We start from the raw sequence: 17,833 nt of genomic DNA, 5'->3' as shown, positions 1-17,833 counted from the left end.
AAGTTTTGAGTCTCCTGTTGTTTGAAATACATGACTCTTATCTCTGAGCAGTTGTTCCTAGGAGTCACTACAAGGGTCTATTTTTGGTATATGTGGTATGTGTACATGTACTTTAGGTAGCAAAGGATGATAAACATTTAAGAATGGTCTTTAAATCAATGCTTTCACATACAACACAAACTGTTATCATTCATTTAATTGATAGGTTTACTAGGTGGAGTGAGAAAAGGCCTTACTCATAGCCTCAAGGAAAAGGAAGACAAGGGCTAGGCAGAAGAAGAGAAGCTCATAAGAAGTCTGAGAGGGAATGGCTACATAGAGAAGAGAAAGTGAGGTCATGGAAATGAAGCAAAGAGGATGTTTGGGAAAGGGAAAGCTAACTTAATAGAGTGGGATATGTACAAAGTTTCAATTCATTCAATTTTAAATTAGGTGAGAGAAAAAACATTATTCAAGAAATGAAATAATAAAAGACACGCTGCAGATCTATGTTATGGTTCTTCCCTCTAGATGATTTTATTCCCTTTCAGGGAAAAAAAAATTCAAAGCCAAACAGAAAAGGGCTAACAGCATTTAGCCACTGGTCCTAAGAGCCTCATCTCACTGAAGCCTATGCTTTTTCTTTTCTTTTTTTTTTTTTAACTTTCTCTCTCTCTTTTTTTTTGGGGGGGGGGTTTGTTTGTTTGAGGCCTATGCTTTTATGGACAACTTCCAATTTCTGCTCATCAATGATTCTCTGAATTTATCTCCCAGGAAGCCTATCCTCTAAAAAACTCTCTTTTCCCATACCTATGTTTTGTTTGTTTGTTTTGTCTTTTTTTGTCTTTTTAGGGCCACACCCACAGCATATGGAGATTCCCAGGCTAGGGGTCGAATTTGAGCTATAGCTGCCGGCTTACACCACAGACACAGCAACGCTGGATCTGAGCTGCATGTGCGACCTACACCACAGCTCACGGCAACGTCGGATTTTAACCCACAGAGCGAGGCCAGGGATTGAATGTGCATCCTCATGGATGTTAGTTGGGTTGGGTACTGCTGAGGCATGATAGGAACTCCATCTTTTGCCAGAGCCACAGCAACATGGGATCTGAGCTGCGTCTGCAACCTACACCACAGCTCATGGCAATGCTGGATCTTTAACCTACTGAGCAAGGCCAGGGATGGAACCCGAAACCTCATGGTTCCTCGTTGGATTCGTTAACCACTGAGCCACAATGGGAACTCCCCCATACCTAAGTTTCAATAAAAGTCTCACCTCTTTGGTTTCCTTTTGGCTCTGAGCAACAACTCCAATCATTCTCTCTCACTTCTTGTATCAAATGCACCTCCAGGCACAACCAAGGTATCAAAACAAACACCCTATTCCCATCTAACACCCTCCCACCAACAAAGAGTTCCAACCATGAGTAGCTAGTGTTCCACTGGCAGAGTGACTGTCACAGGCAGAGTTCTCTCCTTCACATGCTTAAGACCATCACAGAAAGTAGTTTTATCTCCAGTCACCGGCTGAAGAATGAAAGGCTAAAGTGAAGGTCACTTAGTATAAGGAGACCTATCATTTGTATTAACCAGGACAACCACAAGTACAAAATGAAATCTACTGGTTTAAATAGAAGAGAGTTCAAGAGATGGTTCTAGAAAACTTCCCAGAACTTAAGGAGATCAAGATAAGGGCTGCTTTTTCCATCCTAATCCAGACTAATTACCAATTAGTGCTCCTTGGTGCACCCCAAATCAAACATCCTTTTTAATCTGATCATTTCCTGCCACAAATCACAAACTAAATATTAAACATCTCCATGTACTTTCTCACCCAACCAAGCCCATTGTTTTACAATAAGCAAAGATGCTCCATGTACTGGAATATCACAGAATGCCATCAGAGAAAATAAGTTTTAGTCACAGAATAAAAACTAAAGGTCACCCATTATTTGCACTGCATTAAACACTCATAAATCCCTTACTTAAGGCCATCTAGAATAAGTAGATTTGTGTTGTGGCTTTCAAGGTCTGTGAATTACATAGTCATCAATAAAGGACAAGGAGAGAATACAGAAAAGGTCTTATAACCTTTTCTCTCCTTTTATTTACCAAATGGCAAGGTTGGTGGGAAGGAGGATGAGTTCTGTTTCTGACAATATTTCCCCACAGAAAATTAAGCCAGAAGTGCTAACTAAAATTATTTCATTGTCTTTTTAAGTAATGAACTCATTAATTCCCATGGCTATTGATTAGTGGAGAAAAATACATTACATTCCAATTAATGAGACTGTCTTAGTAAAAGCGGAAATGCTGCATAAAGTTAATTTGACTTCATAAAAGATTTTATTAAACAAATGTTTTTATATTAAGTTTGAAACATTCTAGTACATTAACAAAATTCAATATAGGAAGTAGGCCTGGTTGGTAATGCTCTATTATCTTGAAAAAATAAAAAGCTACTGGTAAAAAATAAGCAAAGGAAAGGATGGTTCTCTCTGTAAGGAAAAATTTCTACCTTAATGTAAAGTAGTTTAAAAATTAAAGAATGTGCTGAAATATTAAAATAAACTTAGGAACTTCATTCCTATGGGATATAGATCCCTGGAAGGAGACAGACATCATGCAGTAACCTGATGCTTAATATTCAATTTGTGGCTTGGCTCTTTACACAGTAAATATTCCTTACATAGCCTTGAATTGTTTTTAGCTGATCCTTTTTTATAGATTTCACTTGGGTGACATCATTTGTTTTTTTATATATGTAAGATCAAGGGTCTGCTAATATATTTTTTTAAAAACCATAAAAAAATTTTAAAGGAGTATCATAGGTCAACATAAAATTAGCAAACACACATAATATATCACTTACCTGGAGCAATGAATTGTTTAACATTGGTGAACCTAGACTTATCAGTCACACTAGCCATAAAGCAGCCCTTTGGCACAGTCCAGTCACTGAGCTTGTTACTTTTGTCCCTGTCTTCTGCTGTTTCATATACTTCTATGTGAGGGGGTTTCTCAGTTAGATTCTTACTGTAATGACTTAATCCATACTGTGCAATCTGGATTGGGTAGAAATAGCCTTGAGGTCCCCATTGTGTAGACAAAGGTACACCTATATAAGATAGAGAAAGAAAATAAATAACCATGCCCAGACATTCACAATCCTATCCTGAGTACCACTCTTCATTGTTTTATTTCTGGAGGATGTTCTAAGAGTTGTCAGCAACTTTTAAGCTCCTTTATTATACTATTTCCTTTTGTTTTGTTTTGTTCTGGGGGGGGGGGCACATCCATGGCATATGGAAGTTTCCAGGCTAGGAGTCAAATCCGAGCTGTAGCTGCCGGCCTATACCACAGCCACAGCCACAGCCATGTGGGATCCGAGCTGCATCTGCGACCTATACCACAGCTCACGGCAATGCCAGATCCCACTGAGTGAGACCAGGGATCAAACCTGCATCCACATGGATACTAGTCAGGTTTGTTTCCACTGAGCCACAGTGGGAAATCCCTATACTGTTTTCATGATGACTAAAAATGAGTATCAAATTAACCAGAAATGAAAAACAAGATTAAGTATTCATTTGCTCTCATTCATTATTTGTTGATGGATAGCAATGCAATGTTGTAGATTCATTTAAAGACTAATTTTTTGTGTGTGTTACTATTGCTCATAGCTACAGATGCCATATTTCATAACCCTGTTTCATACACTCAAGTTTTATACAATCTAAATACATGTAGTTAACATTACTAGTTTTGGGAGTTCCCATCGTGGCTCAGTGGTTAACGAATCTGACTAGGAACCATGAGGTTGCAGGTTTGATCCCTGCCCTTGCTCAGTGGGTTAATGATCCGGCGTTGCAGTGAGCTGTAGTGTAGGTTGCAGACGCAGCTCAGATCCCGCGTTGCTGTGGCTCTGGCTTAGGCTGGCAGCTACAGCTCCGATTCAACCCCTAGCCTGGGGACCCCCATATGCCACAGGAAGTGGCCCAAGAAATGGCAAAAAGACAAAAAAACAAAACAAAACAAAAAAACATTACTAGTTTTATTCTATAATATCAGACCTGAAATTTTCTTAAATATCTGTACTTTTAACAGTCAAGTTAATTACATACTCATCTCTCCTTCCAGTGTCAAGATGTGTGGTCTGGTAACTATCAACTGATGGTTAAAGTATTTGCTTAAAAATCCAGCTATGACTAGGCAACTTTAAGTGTAAATGCAGCTTGCAATTCCTTTTCATATCCTTCATGTCAAAATGCAATTCTTGAGAACAAGGAGGGTGGGTTTTTTTTTGTTTGTTTGTTTATTTTAGGGCTGCACTTGTGGCATATGGAAGTTTCCAGTCTAGCAGTTGAAATGGAGCTGCAGCTGCAGGCCTACACCACAGCCACAGCAACCCCAGATCGGAGCAACATCCTTATGGATACTAGTCCGGTTTGTAACTGCTAAGCCACGATGGGAACTCCAGGAGTGGTTTTCTTTTTTTAAATGAATTAAAGTTGTATATTTAAACATAGATTCTTGAAATAATTCATTAATGGATTACCTCTTGCAAAGTTCTAAGCAAAACTTTAAATGTTTGGTATTAGTGTTTTAGTGATTTCCAACATGGGAAACAATAATATCACACTGCACAGAACACTGTGTTGCTGCATCATGGTGTACGTGCTGAGAGACTAACTCCTATTTGAGGTTCTGAAATAAATTAACAAGCAACAGATGGGCACAGCAGAAACTGGGAATCTAAAAACCATATGTGTTTTGATGTAGTTTCAAAATAGTTTAAGGAATTAGGGACCATATAGGCTAAGGAACCTACAGAGATAAGCTGTTTAACTTTTTTTCTTTCTCCAAGGGCTAGATTTTTTTTTTCAAAAATTCAAACAGAATTATTTTCACTTAATAAAAGGATATTTTATGCAATATTTAGATGGGTAATAACTATAATAATGTGCAACTGGCATAGGAAGTTATAGACTGATCAAAGGAATAGAATAGAAACATATTCTGGTATTTAGAAACATAATCTAGTTTCCAAGTATTTCATTTATGATAAAGATTGCATCAGGACTCAGTAGGGAAAAGAGAAGATTATTCAATAAACATTAAGGGGAAAAAAATCTAAAACTAGGCCTATACTATTTGCCAAAATACAAATTTAGTTGAACTAAAAATTTAAATGTTAAAAAAAAAAGGTAAAAAACCAAACCCATAAAACTATTACAGGAAATAGAGACAAACAGCTGATCATATTGTGATAAGTAATCTTGTAAGCATAAAAGGAGAAATTTTTTGGAGTTCTGGTTGTGGATCAGTGTTAACAAACTGGACTAGAATCCATGAGGACACGGGTTTGATCCCTGGCCTCGGTGGGTTAAAGATCCAGCGTTGCTGTGAGCTATGGTGAAGGTCATAGACGGAGCTCAGATCTGTTGTTGCTGTGGCTGTGGCTACGGCCAGCAGCTACAGCTCCGGTATGACCGTTAGCCTGGGAACTTCCATATGCTATGGGCGCAACCCTAAAAAGACCAAAAAAAAAAAAGAGAGAGAGAATTTTTTTCTTTAACTTAAGTTTGGTAAATAGAACTAAGAACTTCTAAAACTAACAAATTACTAGTAAAATGAAAAGACAGCCAAAGTAAAGAAAATATCTTTAACAAATACAACAGGTGCTACTACCTTTGCTACATGTGCAAAATGTCCTTCATATATTTAAAAAAAAACACAACACTAATCACATTTGGGGAGAAAAAACATTAAGGCAATTTTATAATGGTTAAGAGCACATAAAAGAGATCTGACCTCACTAATTGCTACAGAATGCAGATTATGAGATCCCTTTGTAAACAAGAGATTAAAAACCAATGTTCCACAATGTCAGGAGCTGGGTGACAAGAGCACTGGAAGCATGAATAGGGTCAAGCTTCTTGGAAAGTAGTTTGTTAAAATAGATTGATTGGTGTTATCTGACATGGCACTTTATTTCCTAGGGAACTACTCTGAGAATACAATTAAAATAGCAAACAATTAACTATGAATATCTATACCATTATGCATAATAGCAAAAAACTGGAAATGACCTAAATATCCCACTAAAAAGAAAGGTTCCATATATTACACATCCTTATTATGAATACTAGTGATTAAAATGTTCAATATTTAATAACAAGGGGAAATAAAATATGTTGAATAAAAAAGAATACAAAATTAACTATAGCATGATTCCAATTTGCTTACAAAATGTTTATCTACAATAACAACAAAAAGATTACAAAATCACATCAAAATATTTACAATGGCTATGGGTGATTTTATTTTTTTCTTTAGCATCTAAGCACCTATTAACTTTATACATTTTTTAAAATTTCTGGAAAAAAAAGGTTTGGCAATGAATATCTTTGAAGTCTCTAACAAACTATTACCCTATTGAATATTATACATAAATATCATTACAACTATGTTAAAACATATGACTAGATATAAAGACCTTCTGAGAATATAGAAAAGTGGTAGTAATTACTCTGAAGAGGTAAGAATATAGGTGAATTTGGCCCCTCCTCTCTTTTAATCGTTTGGTAAAGATATTACAAAAATAAAATATTAAGATATTAAGAAGGATAAAAAGATGTGGTACACATGTATACTGGAATATGACTTAGCCATAAAAAAAAAGAAATAATGCCATTTGCAGCAACATGGATGGAACTAGAAAATATCATACCAAGTGAAGTAATTCAGGTAGAGAAAGACAAATATCATATGAAATCACTAATATGTGGAATCTAATAAAAAATGATACATGGGAACTTGTTAACAAAACAGAATCAGACTCAAAGATTTCGAAACCAAACTTATGGTTACCAAAGGGAAAACACCGGGGTGGGGGGATAAAATGGGAGGCTGGTATTGACATATACACACCATATATCTATGGAATGCATGAATAACAAGGACCTACTGTAGAGCACAGGGAAATCTCAATACTCTATAGTTACCTATATGGGAAAAAAATCTGAAAAGGAATTTGATATATGTGTAACTGATTCATGTTGCTGTAAACCTGAAACTAACATATTGTAAATCTATTATACTTCAATAAAATTTAATAAGAAATGCAAACAAAAATACTAAGATATTAAAATCACCTATTAATAAAAAAATTAAAAAAGTGAAATAAAATTAAACCTAAAGCAAGCAATTTTAAGACAGACCAAGTTCTTTCCTCTGATTGAATGATGTACATTTAAAATCAAATTCAATTTGGCCTTCTGATCAAATCTTAGGTTTGAAATACAAATTCCAAAATGTACTTAATTCTACCTATTAAGAACTCCTACTGCTCCAGGTTTTAAAGACAATGAAAGACAATATGTAACAGACTACAAGAGTTCAATAACTCAGAGAAAATGGTATTATCTTGTTCTAAGAACTTTAAACCTCCATCCAGAGATGATAGCTGGCTAATCTGGTACCAGGACTGCATGGGTACACTGATGGGCCCACTGGATGGGGGCTCTTCCTTTCCCATCTCCTCTCCTCTCATAGGACAGTAACTTTATATTTTAATGCTGTGCCTTGGCCTTACTGATGGTAATTTTAGATTCTGAGGCAGGTTAATGGAATAATCCTACTTAATCAGGTATGATTTATTGCAGCCCTTGAATCACACCATCTAGAAAGCTGTTCAGGTTTAACCTGTTCCTCCCTGCTAAGTCAGAGTGATGAAAGGTCTTGTGATAGTAAGCTATGTATGTACTTGCTGTATAATTAATACTTACAGTCTGTTATTCTTTAACATACTCAGGAAAGAAAAATGCAGTGGAACAGACAGATACATACCTTCAACCCCACTTATGCATTTGACTCTGTCTCGGACTTCCACATTGTAGCCTTCAAAGGACATAAACACACCATCAGGGTGATAAGGGGCTCTCTGTGTATAGACTTTGGAATAGCTATGAGAGAATTCAAACCTATCATAGCCATCGTACTGAACCACCTTTCCATAAACATCAAAGTATTTCTCTACCCAGGAGAATGGAAGAAAGACTTCATTCCCCTCTCGTCTCCCTTTAATTGTATGTTCATCATTTATGAGACAGTCAATTTCTTCATATTTGAGCCCTAACACTTTGCTTCCTCCATTGCTGTTGAAGCCACCAACAACAGGGGGTGCTTTCTGCTGTTCTTGAGGAAATGTTTCCTCAGACTGTTTGGCCATGTGGTTGACATGATTGTTGCTCTCAGATGCTGCTGCTCTTTTTTCTAATGCATCCACTCTGAAGCCACTACTCAAGTGCCGTGGAAACTGGATCGCTTTGTCGCTGGAACACTTATTCCATAAAAGTACTGTGACCAAAGTGAAGAGTGCACAGATGATAATCAAAGTCTTATAGTTGACCCGAGCTGCCAAGCAACGCATATTCAGACCATACCTATGGAAGCAAGAAGAAAAATTCATGCCAAGGTGTACTACTGACATTTCATAGGATAAGGGTTTCTTTACTTTTTTATACGGAACCACCATAATTTTATTAACTGTATGTGATCTGATCAGATTTAAAATTACTAATTCAAAAGTTTCAGCAGAGACAAAGAGAAGGCAAGAGGTGCTTCCCTCTCTTAAAATGCTCAGTTAGCATGACCCTTTAAAGCAAAGATTCCAAAATTCCTTTGTTAGTGGGTCTCTTGGTATCTTAGTAATTTTTTCACAAAGCCTCTAGGTCAAAAGAAATATCTAATAGTTCCATTTATGAAGTAGTTGGGCTGAAATAATTTAATACATATTTTGTCTTAACAACTTAGTAGCTGTATGAAAAAATGTTAACAGGTCTTTTCAAGGTCAACACTGACATCCATGTTGCCAAATCCAACAGTGAATTTCTAGCCCTCATCTGATGTGACCTTTCAGCAGCATAAAATAATCATCGACTCTTCCCTTCCTGAAACACTTTCTTTCCACAACTTCTAGGGTACTATTCTTTCTTAGTTCTCCTTATACACCACTGGATGTTCCTCAGTCATCTTTGATAATTCCTTTTCATTTCCCTGAACCTTAAATGTTGAAGTGCCTTAGGGTTCCGGTCCCCTAAGGACCCCTTCTTTATCTCTGTTACCTCCCAGGTGATCTCACCCAATCTCATGGCTTTAAATACAATTTATAGGCTGACAATTTCCAAAATTCTATCTCCAGGCCAGACCATTCTTCGGAACTGTAGGCGCATATATGTAAGTGCCAACCCAAGTAACTGATATCTTTACTTGAAGGTCAAATGGACTTCTGAAATACAACATCCAAAATTTAATCACTAATCTTTCCCCTCAACCTGTTCCTCCTTTCCACTGCTCAGACCAGAAATCTTAACTCCTTTCCTGCTTACCCCATATGCAACCAATCAGGAAATCCTATTGGACCTATCTTCCGCCCTTGCTCTACCTAATATTTTGAACACAGCAGTCAGAATAATGCTTTTAAATATAAGCCAGATCATGTCATTCCAGTCATGACAGAAGAATTTGATGCTATTGCTCATGTGGTGAATTAACTGGTCTTGACTGTAATGTAGGTAGTCCTGGACTGTCTGCTTCTGGGGTTACTGGGAAATACAGAATATTATGAGTTAGTTATATGTGCAACATATGTTATATTTCAGCCTGCTGAGAGTAAAGAGAGCAGTCTGACTGCTGTTTGCTACAGTAGCTCTGTAAATTATATTATTGTGTAAATCCACAGCTACTTATTTCATTGTTTTAATCCTTCTTCCCTCTTTTCCTCACCATAAACTCTTCTGGCAGCAATAAGGTTAAAAACAACCAAACCCTTGAATGAAAATGATTAATGAAAAATTACAAATATGATTTTCTGCCTTTCAAGAAAGTGGATGGTAAATGTGTAATTCATTCATTTCTTTTAATTCTAAGAGGAGGTAAACTTTGAGTCCTTGCACGTCTGAAAGCAACTTTATTCTGCTCTCACCTCTGATTAATAGTTTGGTGGGATACAGATTCCTTGGGCTGCGTGTTATTTTCTTTCTAATACTGTAGGCAGTATCTTACTTTCTTAGAGCATTAAGGAATCCTGATGAGAGGCTTGATTTCAGCCTACTACTTGTCACTTTGTACATGACTTCCTTCTGGAGCATTTGTTTACTCTAGGAATTCTGTGGTTTTGTGAGAATGTGTTACACTATATCGGATTCACTATTTCAGCACTTGGTGTGCCCTTTAAACCTGAAAACTTGTATTCTTTTATCCTTGTTTAATTGTGTAGTATCTTCTGGAAGCTCTCAGTATATTGGAGTTGTTTTTTGGTAATATTCTCATTATCTCTATTTTCTTTAGTGGTGATTTTTCTGGTTATTTTAGTCTCATAGTGTTAGCTTTCCTCACACGCCTGGTGATCTTTGGTTACTCATTCAGGCTTTCGTGAGTGAATGACTCATTAGCCAACACAGATTTCCTCTGTTATTGTGAAGACAGTCTAATTTTTGACTAGACTGTTCTCCTGAGAGGGGCTCTGTGTGGGCTGGGTACAGGCTGAGTGGCAGTGTTCCTTTAGGGTGTGGGTGGAGAGCAGCAGGCCCTCTAAATGCCAGAATGAAGATGACTTTTTCTTTTGTCCTGGAAACATAACTTGTATTCTAGAAGGCTTAGCTTTCCCCAGTTTCTTTGAAGACTATCTGGCTGGCATATTGCCTGGGTTCATACCAGCTATCTGCAGTCCAAGCGCAGGGGTGTGAGAGATATGGGGAAGGAAGGGATACAGCTGCGCCTTCTAGTACTCAGAGATCCCAAAAGCTGTTCAATTACTTCTCTATGGTAATCTTCCCATCTTTATTGCTATCAGCTTCTTCATTTCTTATTTCTATATATTTTATCTGAGTTGGGCATCAGGAGGGAAGAGAGGCAAAGGTATGGGTCTCGTTCAACTTGGAAATCATACACAGATTATAAGAGCTGGAATCCAAATTTAGGATCTGCATTATTACCAATAAGATAAATGTTTGAATGCTAAAAAACAAAGTGTGGTACAAGCAAACCTTCAGAAATCATATTGAGGTAGGAGGTAGATGGGCCCCTGGGCGGAGAACAGAAAGGAGGTAGAAAGGTCCCTGGGACTTTTTGGCCGAGTAAATTGGGCCTTGTTTCTCTTTGATACATCAAGGAAAAAGTTAATGGCAGGTGCTGAGCTCTGCTGGAGTAGAAAGATGACCACTTCAGTCACTCCTGGGGTCAAGGAGAGCTCCCCAAATACATATGTGCAGTAAGACTTTTAGGGATCAGAAAGGGAGGGGGTGCCAGGCCCTAGTAATTCTTGATACCATCCCAGCATCCTTTGCCAAAAGATGGGCATGCATACTGGGGAGGGTCCTGTGTCCAGTCAGGTGTGAGAAATAAAACATGGTAATTGGCCAAAGGAAAACAAAGACCCAGAAGAACTGTGCTAAATAAGTGATTTAAATCATCTCCCTGGTTGCTCCTCACTGAGGAGGATGCCTGCAGCCGCACTCCTCTTTTGGGTGTGTATTACCTACTGCCTTGCTTCTGTCTTATATAAACTACTTCTCTGTGTGCTCTCCCACATGTTGCCATGTTGTACTGTGACTCTAACAATAAACTATACACCTGTTTTCAGTCTTTGCCTCTTTGCAACATTCTTGCTTTCAACAGGAGGCAAGATTCAGGGCAATTCTGCTTTTAGATTCAAGTTAATCTAGTGGCTAGGATTCCTGGTTTTCAACCAGGCTGCCCAGGTTCAATTCCTGAGCAGAAAATTAAGATCTCACTTCAAGCTATCACTCACTGCTGTCTCTCCGAGATCAATATATTTATAAATTGAGGGCTTCCTTATATAGTAATGCAGGCAAACAACACTAAATGATGTTTAATTTTAAAAAGCCCTTCATTAAAAATATTTATGTGCTAATGTTTAAATCACCTATCACTGTATCTAACTTTTAGACCAGTAAAAACAGACATATAATTTTTGTTCCATCTTTGAGACATGCCCTTCCTTCATGACTCAAATGAGAGTAGACGCTGCTTATGGAATTAGTAGGCTACCATTATGATGAGACACATGAAAGTAAAGAAAAATCAAAATTAAAAATTTTCAATATCCTTTATGGTATCAGATTTTATTACCTGATACCATTTTTTACAAAAAGCAATCAGGGCTTAGAGAAATGGATGACTCCAGTCTGGGGGCTTGCTATGTCAGGAAACAAAGAGAACTTTCAAGTATCAATGGGATCATAATCCAAGGGATCAAAATAGCAATAGGGAATAGATAAAACAAGACCGAAAACACTGATAACTGTTGAAGCTGAAAGATATGAGGGTGGTTCACTGTATTACTCCATAGTTTTGTTTCTGTTTCAACATTTCTATAATTTCTATTACAGCAAAAAGACACAAGACAGAAATGAATCTGAAAGGCCCCTTCCCCATTAAATCAAAGCTATGAGAAGTATGACTGACACTGACTGAAACACAATGAATAATAAAAAAAAAAATCCATGAGTATATAATGATATTTAAACAGGAGAACACTGGGAGTTCCCACTGTGGTACAGCGGAAACGAATCCAACTAGTTTTCATGAGGATGTGGATCTGATCCCTGGCCTGGCTCAGTGGGTCAGGGATCCGGCGTTGCCATGAGCTGTGGTGTAGGTTGCAGACAAGGCTTGGATCCAGCATTGCTGTGGCTATGGCCGGCGGCTGTAGCTCTGATTTGACCCTTAGCCTGGGAACTTCCATATGCTGCAGGTGTGGCCCTAAAAAAAGGCAAAATAAAAAAATTTAAAAAATTAAAAATTAAAAAGGAGAATGCCAAAAAAGTACTTATATCATCTTCTGATGAAAAGTGGTAACTAAGTGAAACAATCTATTTATCTATCTGGCCTTTGCAGAACAAACCAATTGCCTCAGATGATAAAGAATTTTTAGAGAAAAAGAGTGGCTAATAACATGGAAGAAAAAAATTTAAAATTACAAAATTAGAATTATGTGATCCTTCATGAAATTAGGCAAGTGTTATATTGAGGCATATGTTTGATAGAGACCTAGAGGTTCATTCATCACCCTAATTCAGTGGTCAGATTCAGCCTCACTAAGGATGACTCATTGAGATACTGTGTCTCTTGATGAGTTAAAATAAAAAGTACAAAACTTATTATACATCCAAGCCAAAAATATTTAACTTGGACCTCTCAGGCCCTATAATTAAACTTTGAGTTAACAGGAAATACAAGGGATAGAGGAACAAGTTAAAATGCAGAGGCAACCAGTATATCTAGAAGGTGAGACATCCTGCAGGAGAGCTGGCCCTGTCTCCATGAATCAGTAGTATGAAAAGACAAAAGGAGACTGGGTTAAATATTTTTTTTACAGAGACTTAAGGGATATAAGAACCAGATGTGAAACTTGGTGCTAAGCTGGGAACTCTGACTATGGACTTAGTAAGAAGGAAAGATGGAAGGTCATTTGGAGACTGTTAATTGAAAAAAGGAGGTTACATGACAGCACGTAGAGTATGATTTTCTAATTTTCCATGAATATATTTACTATTTTTGTTAAACCATAAAATAGAAAATTAAGCACTTTCGCTAAAATATTAAAAGATAGAAATGTAAATTTTAAGTTAAAAGTGTCTATAAATACTTGGTTTTCAAAACAGGCACTAACATTTAGGTGGGAGAAGGACGGAAAGAAAACTCTGAGTACTAACACGTAGTATTAAATATTGAACAGGCTTATTTAAACATAAGCACAATAATTTTATTACAGTGTTTCTCAGATTACAGAAAATTGACTACACAAACTTTCAAATTCAAAGAAAGTAGATTGGAGGCAGCTTGGATCTGGCATGGCTGTGGCGTAGGCCAGCAGCTGCAGCTGTGGTTTGACGCCTCGCCTGGGAACTTCCATATGCCACAGGCCGTAAAAAGCAAAAAGAAAAAAAAGTAGATTGCAATGATATTTTACTAAGTACAGGTGAGAATAACTTTAAAAGCTAAAACCAGGGTTTTCTGCTAAGTAGTGATAAGCTTTCTACTCATTTTAAAGTTTCTACCACATCCATGAACTAGGTTAATATTTTAAGTCAAAAAATAATAAAAGAATGTATTAAAATTAAAAAAATAAATAAATTAAAAAACTTTGAAACCTCATGTACTGCTGATCCTAAATATTTTTTTCATTAGAAACACAATCCAATAAAATTTAGTTTTAGTAACCTTAGAAGTCTTAATACATTAAACAACATTCAGTTAGCATCATAAAGAAACTGGAATAACTTCTTTGCAGAAACAGCTAAAAATTAAGTAAAGCAAAAATATAACTCAGTTTTCCTTTGGGAAAGAAAATTGTTCTCTTCTTAAATGATTTACAATTCAAAGAAATTTTCCTGATATCTTACTTTTCAAATTCATTTTCCTAATTGAGTATTTCAAGTAACCATTAGAATAATTCAGTAAACATTAAAACTATGGACATTACCATGAATTTTTCAAATATGAAGGGAAAATACTAACCAGGGAGTTCCCATTGTGGCTCAGCGGTAACCTAGCCTCACTCAGTGGGTTAAGGATCCAGTGTTGCCGTGAGCTGTGGTGTAGGTCGCAGATGCAGTTCAGATCCTGTGTTGCTGTGGCTGTGGTGTAGGACGGCAGCTACAGCTCCAATTAGACCCCTCGCCTGGGAACCTCCATGTGCTATGGGTGTGGGCCTAGGAAAGACAAACAAAACAAAACAAAAAAACCTATCTTACATCGTACACAAAAATTAACTCAAAATGGATTAAAGACTTGAATGTAAGAAGTGAAACCATAAAACTCCTAGAAGAAAACATAGGCATCACATTCTTTGACATTAGTCTTAGCAACATCTTTCCGTGTATGTCTCCACAGACAAGGGAAACAAAAGCAGAAATAAACAAATGGTGCTATGTCAAACTAAAAACCTTCTGTACAACAGAGGAAACCATCAACATAGTAAAGATAACCTACTGGAAGGGAGAAAATATTTGCAAATCATATAGCTGACAAGGGATTGATATCCAAAACATACATAGAACTCATACAACCCAACAACAACAACAAAAAACCTGATTAAGAAATGGTTAGGAATTCCTGCTGTGGCGTGGCAGAAACGAATCCGACTAGTATCCATGAGGATGTGGGTTCAATCCCTGGCCTTGCGCTATGGGTTAAAGATCCAGCTTTGCTGTGAGCTGTGGTGTAGGTCATAGACATGGCTTGGATCTGGTGTTGCTGTGCCTGTGGCATAGGCTGGCAGCTGTAGCTCTGATTCAACCCCTAGCCTGGGAACTTCCATATGCCATGGGTGCGGCCCTAAAACGCAAAAAAGAAATAGGCAGATGATCTGAATAGTCATTTTTCCAAATAAGACATGGAGATGGGTAAGAGGCACCTGAAAAGCTGTTCAGCATCATTAATTATTAGGGAAATACAAGTCAAAACCACAATGAGATATATCACCTTACACCTGTTAGAATATATGTTATCAATAAGACAAGAAATAATAGAGAATGTGGGGAAAAGGGAACCCTCATACACTGTTGGCAGGAATGTAAACTGGGACAGCTACTATGGAAAACTGTATGGAGAGTCCTCAAAAAATTAAGAATAGAAATACTGCATAATTTAGCTATTCAACTCCTGGGTATTCATCTGAACAGGGAAAACACAAATTTGAAAAGATAAATGCACCCAATGTTCCTTGCAGCATATTTACTATAGCTAAGATACTGAAACAACCTAAGTGTCTGTCAACAGACGGATGTGATCATGAATGGGTAAAGAAGACATGGTACATAAACACACAATGGAATACCACTTAGCCACAAGAAAGATCAAATCTTGCCATTTGTGACAACATGGATGGGATCCTGAGTGAATTATGCTAAGTGGAAAAAGTCAGATGGAGAAAGACAAATACTGTATGACTTCATTTATGTGGAATATTAAAAAAACAAGCGAACAAAAACAAACACACGTATGTAAGATGGTGGTTACTGAGTGGAAAAGGGGTGGAAGGAGATTAAATGGGTAAAAGAGGTCAACTGTTCTGGGTGGAAACTAGAACTTGGTGATGAGCACACTCTAGTGGATTCAGAAGTCAAATTATAATATTGTACATGTGAAACTTATGTTAAATACCCATGTTACCTCAATTAAGAAAAAGATTTCACATTCACTTTGCAATCTGACAAAAACCAGTTTTTCTTTAGTGCTCTATTTAGATGTGGGATGAGTAGATGGTGAGACAGATTTTATTATATTTTGGATTTTTGAAGACAAAATATCTGAATTTTAACAATTTTTTTTAAACTGGGCAGGGATTTTGTTTTTGCTACCTAGCATTTTTTTTTCCCAATTATTTTTTAAAAATCACATATTAGGCAAGTTGATGGAATGATGGAATATTTATTGAGTACCTAAAACATACTCAACAGATGCCCTCCTATTTCATTCTGTTGTTTGTTCTATTGCTCTTGAAGAATTTTTTTTCAGTATCTTTATATATGCCTATGACCTTTTCCCATTTAGGATATGTGTGAGTATGTTTCAGCTTTTCATTTAAACTTTTGGATGGAGTCAAATGGGCTACTGTCTGAGTGATCATATTTTCCTTTTATTTGCAGGAAAATAACATATTTCTAATTATTTAAGCTAGAGGACAACTTCCTGTATGTGTTTAGTGTGTTGATGGGCCAAGCCAATAGTTTCAATTTGGTAGTAGATTATGGTTGAACACAGTCAGTAATACTTTTCTAACAGCTAGTGACCGATCCAGATGTAATATTACAATCTAAATAATCAGTGAGGAGTTTCCATCCTGGGGCAACGGAAACAAATCCGACTAGGAACCATGAGGCCGAGGGTTCGATCCCTGGCCTTGCTCAGTGGGTTAAGGATCAGGCATTGCTGTGAGCTGTGGTGTAAGATGCAGACGCAGCTCGGATCCTACATTGCTGTGGCTGTGGTGTAGGCCAACTACACCACACCAGCTGTAGCTCTGATTGGACCCCTAGCCTGGGAACCTCTATATGCCGTGGGTGTGGCCCTAAAATAAATAAATAAATATGTAAATAAATAAGTAATCAGTGATACTTCAAGGCAATGACACTTTAAATGAAATACATAATACTGTGTAACATAATAAAATGTTTTACCAGGAAAACATCTTGATTTGTCGCTTGGTATGACTACATGAATCCTCTATATGTGTGTGTATGTGTGTATACTCATGTGCCCATTTTCCTTCCTTCATCTTAGGTTTATTTGTAGTGAAAACAGAAATTGCTGACTGTACTTTAATCTTATTCTAACAATGGTCTTAAAGATTTCAAATACCTTTTTTTTTTTTTTTTAAAATTAAGCATTCATTACTGCCTAAATGTTTTTCACTGTTGCAGAATTTGGGCTACTTCTCCTTACAGGGGGAAAAAAAAACTGTTTAGGCTAACAAAGAGAATTTGAAGGGGGAATTATATTCACAGAAATTTATTCAAATGTATTCCAGGAATAAGCAGACCATTACATAGAAAGAAAACAAAACCAGTGTTGTCCTAGGCACTTTGAGAGGGGAAAAAAAAATCCATTCACACATGGTTTCTCTCCTCAAAGAGTTTATTTTCTGATATAAATGCAACAACAAGGAGTTCCCGTCGTGGCACAGAGGTTAATGAATCCGACTAGGAACCATGAGGTTGGGGGTTCGATCCCTGCCCTTGCTCAGTGGGTTAAGGATCTGGTGTTGCCGTGAGCTGTGGTGTAGGTCACAGACGCTGCTCAGATCCCGCGTTGCTGTGGC

General features: G+C 37.2%; 1 protein-coding gene across 1 annotated transcript in view; it reads right to left on the bottom strand.

Moving 5' to 3' along the window:
* GLCE (glucuronic acid epimerase) overlaps nucleotides 1-17,833 on the bottom strand; it is a 111,743-nt gene that overhangs the window by 4,507 nt on the left and 89,403 nt on the right. Inside the window, exons 2-3 of the mRNA XM_047767171.1 lie at nucleotides 7,834-8,429; nucleotides 2,855-3,100 (exon numbers count right to left, since the gene is read on the bottom strand). Coding sequence (XP_047623127.1) covers nucleotides 2,855-3,100; nucleotides 7,834-8,416 — 829 coding nt within the window. The 5' untranslated portion in view covers nucleotides 8,417-8,429. The remainder of the gene's footprint in view (nucleotides 1-2,854; nucleotides 3,101-7,833; nucleotides 8,430-17,833) is intronic.

The sequence above is a fragment of the Phacochoerus africanus genome, chromosome 2 (assembly GCF_016906955.1).
Source record: "Phacochoerus africanus isolate WHEZ1 chromosome 2, ROS_Pafr_v1, whole genome shotgun sequence".
NCBI classification, from domain to species: Eukaryota; Metazoa; Chordata; class Mammalia; order Artiodactyla; family Suidae; genus Phacochoerus; species Phacochoerus africanus.
The sequence above is the reverse complement of the archived record's forward strand: the minus strand, read 5'-3'. Positions and strand labels throughout refer to the sequence as shown.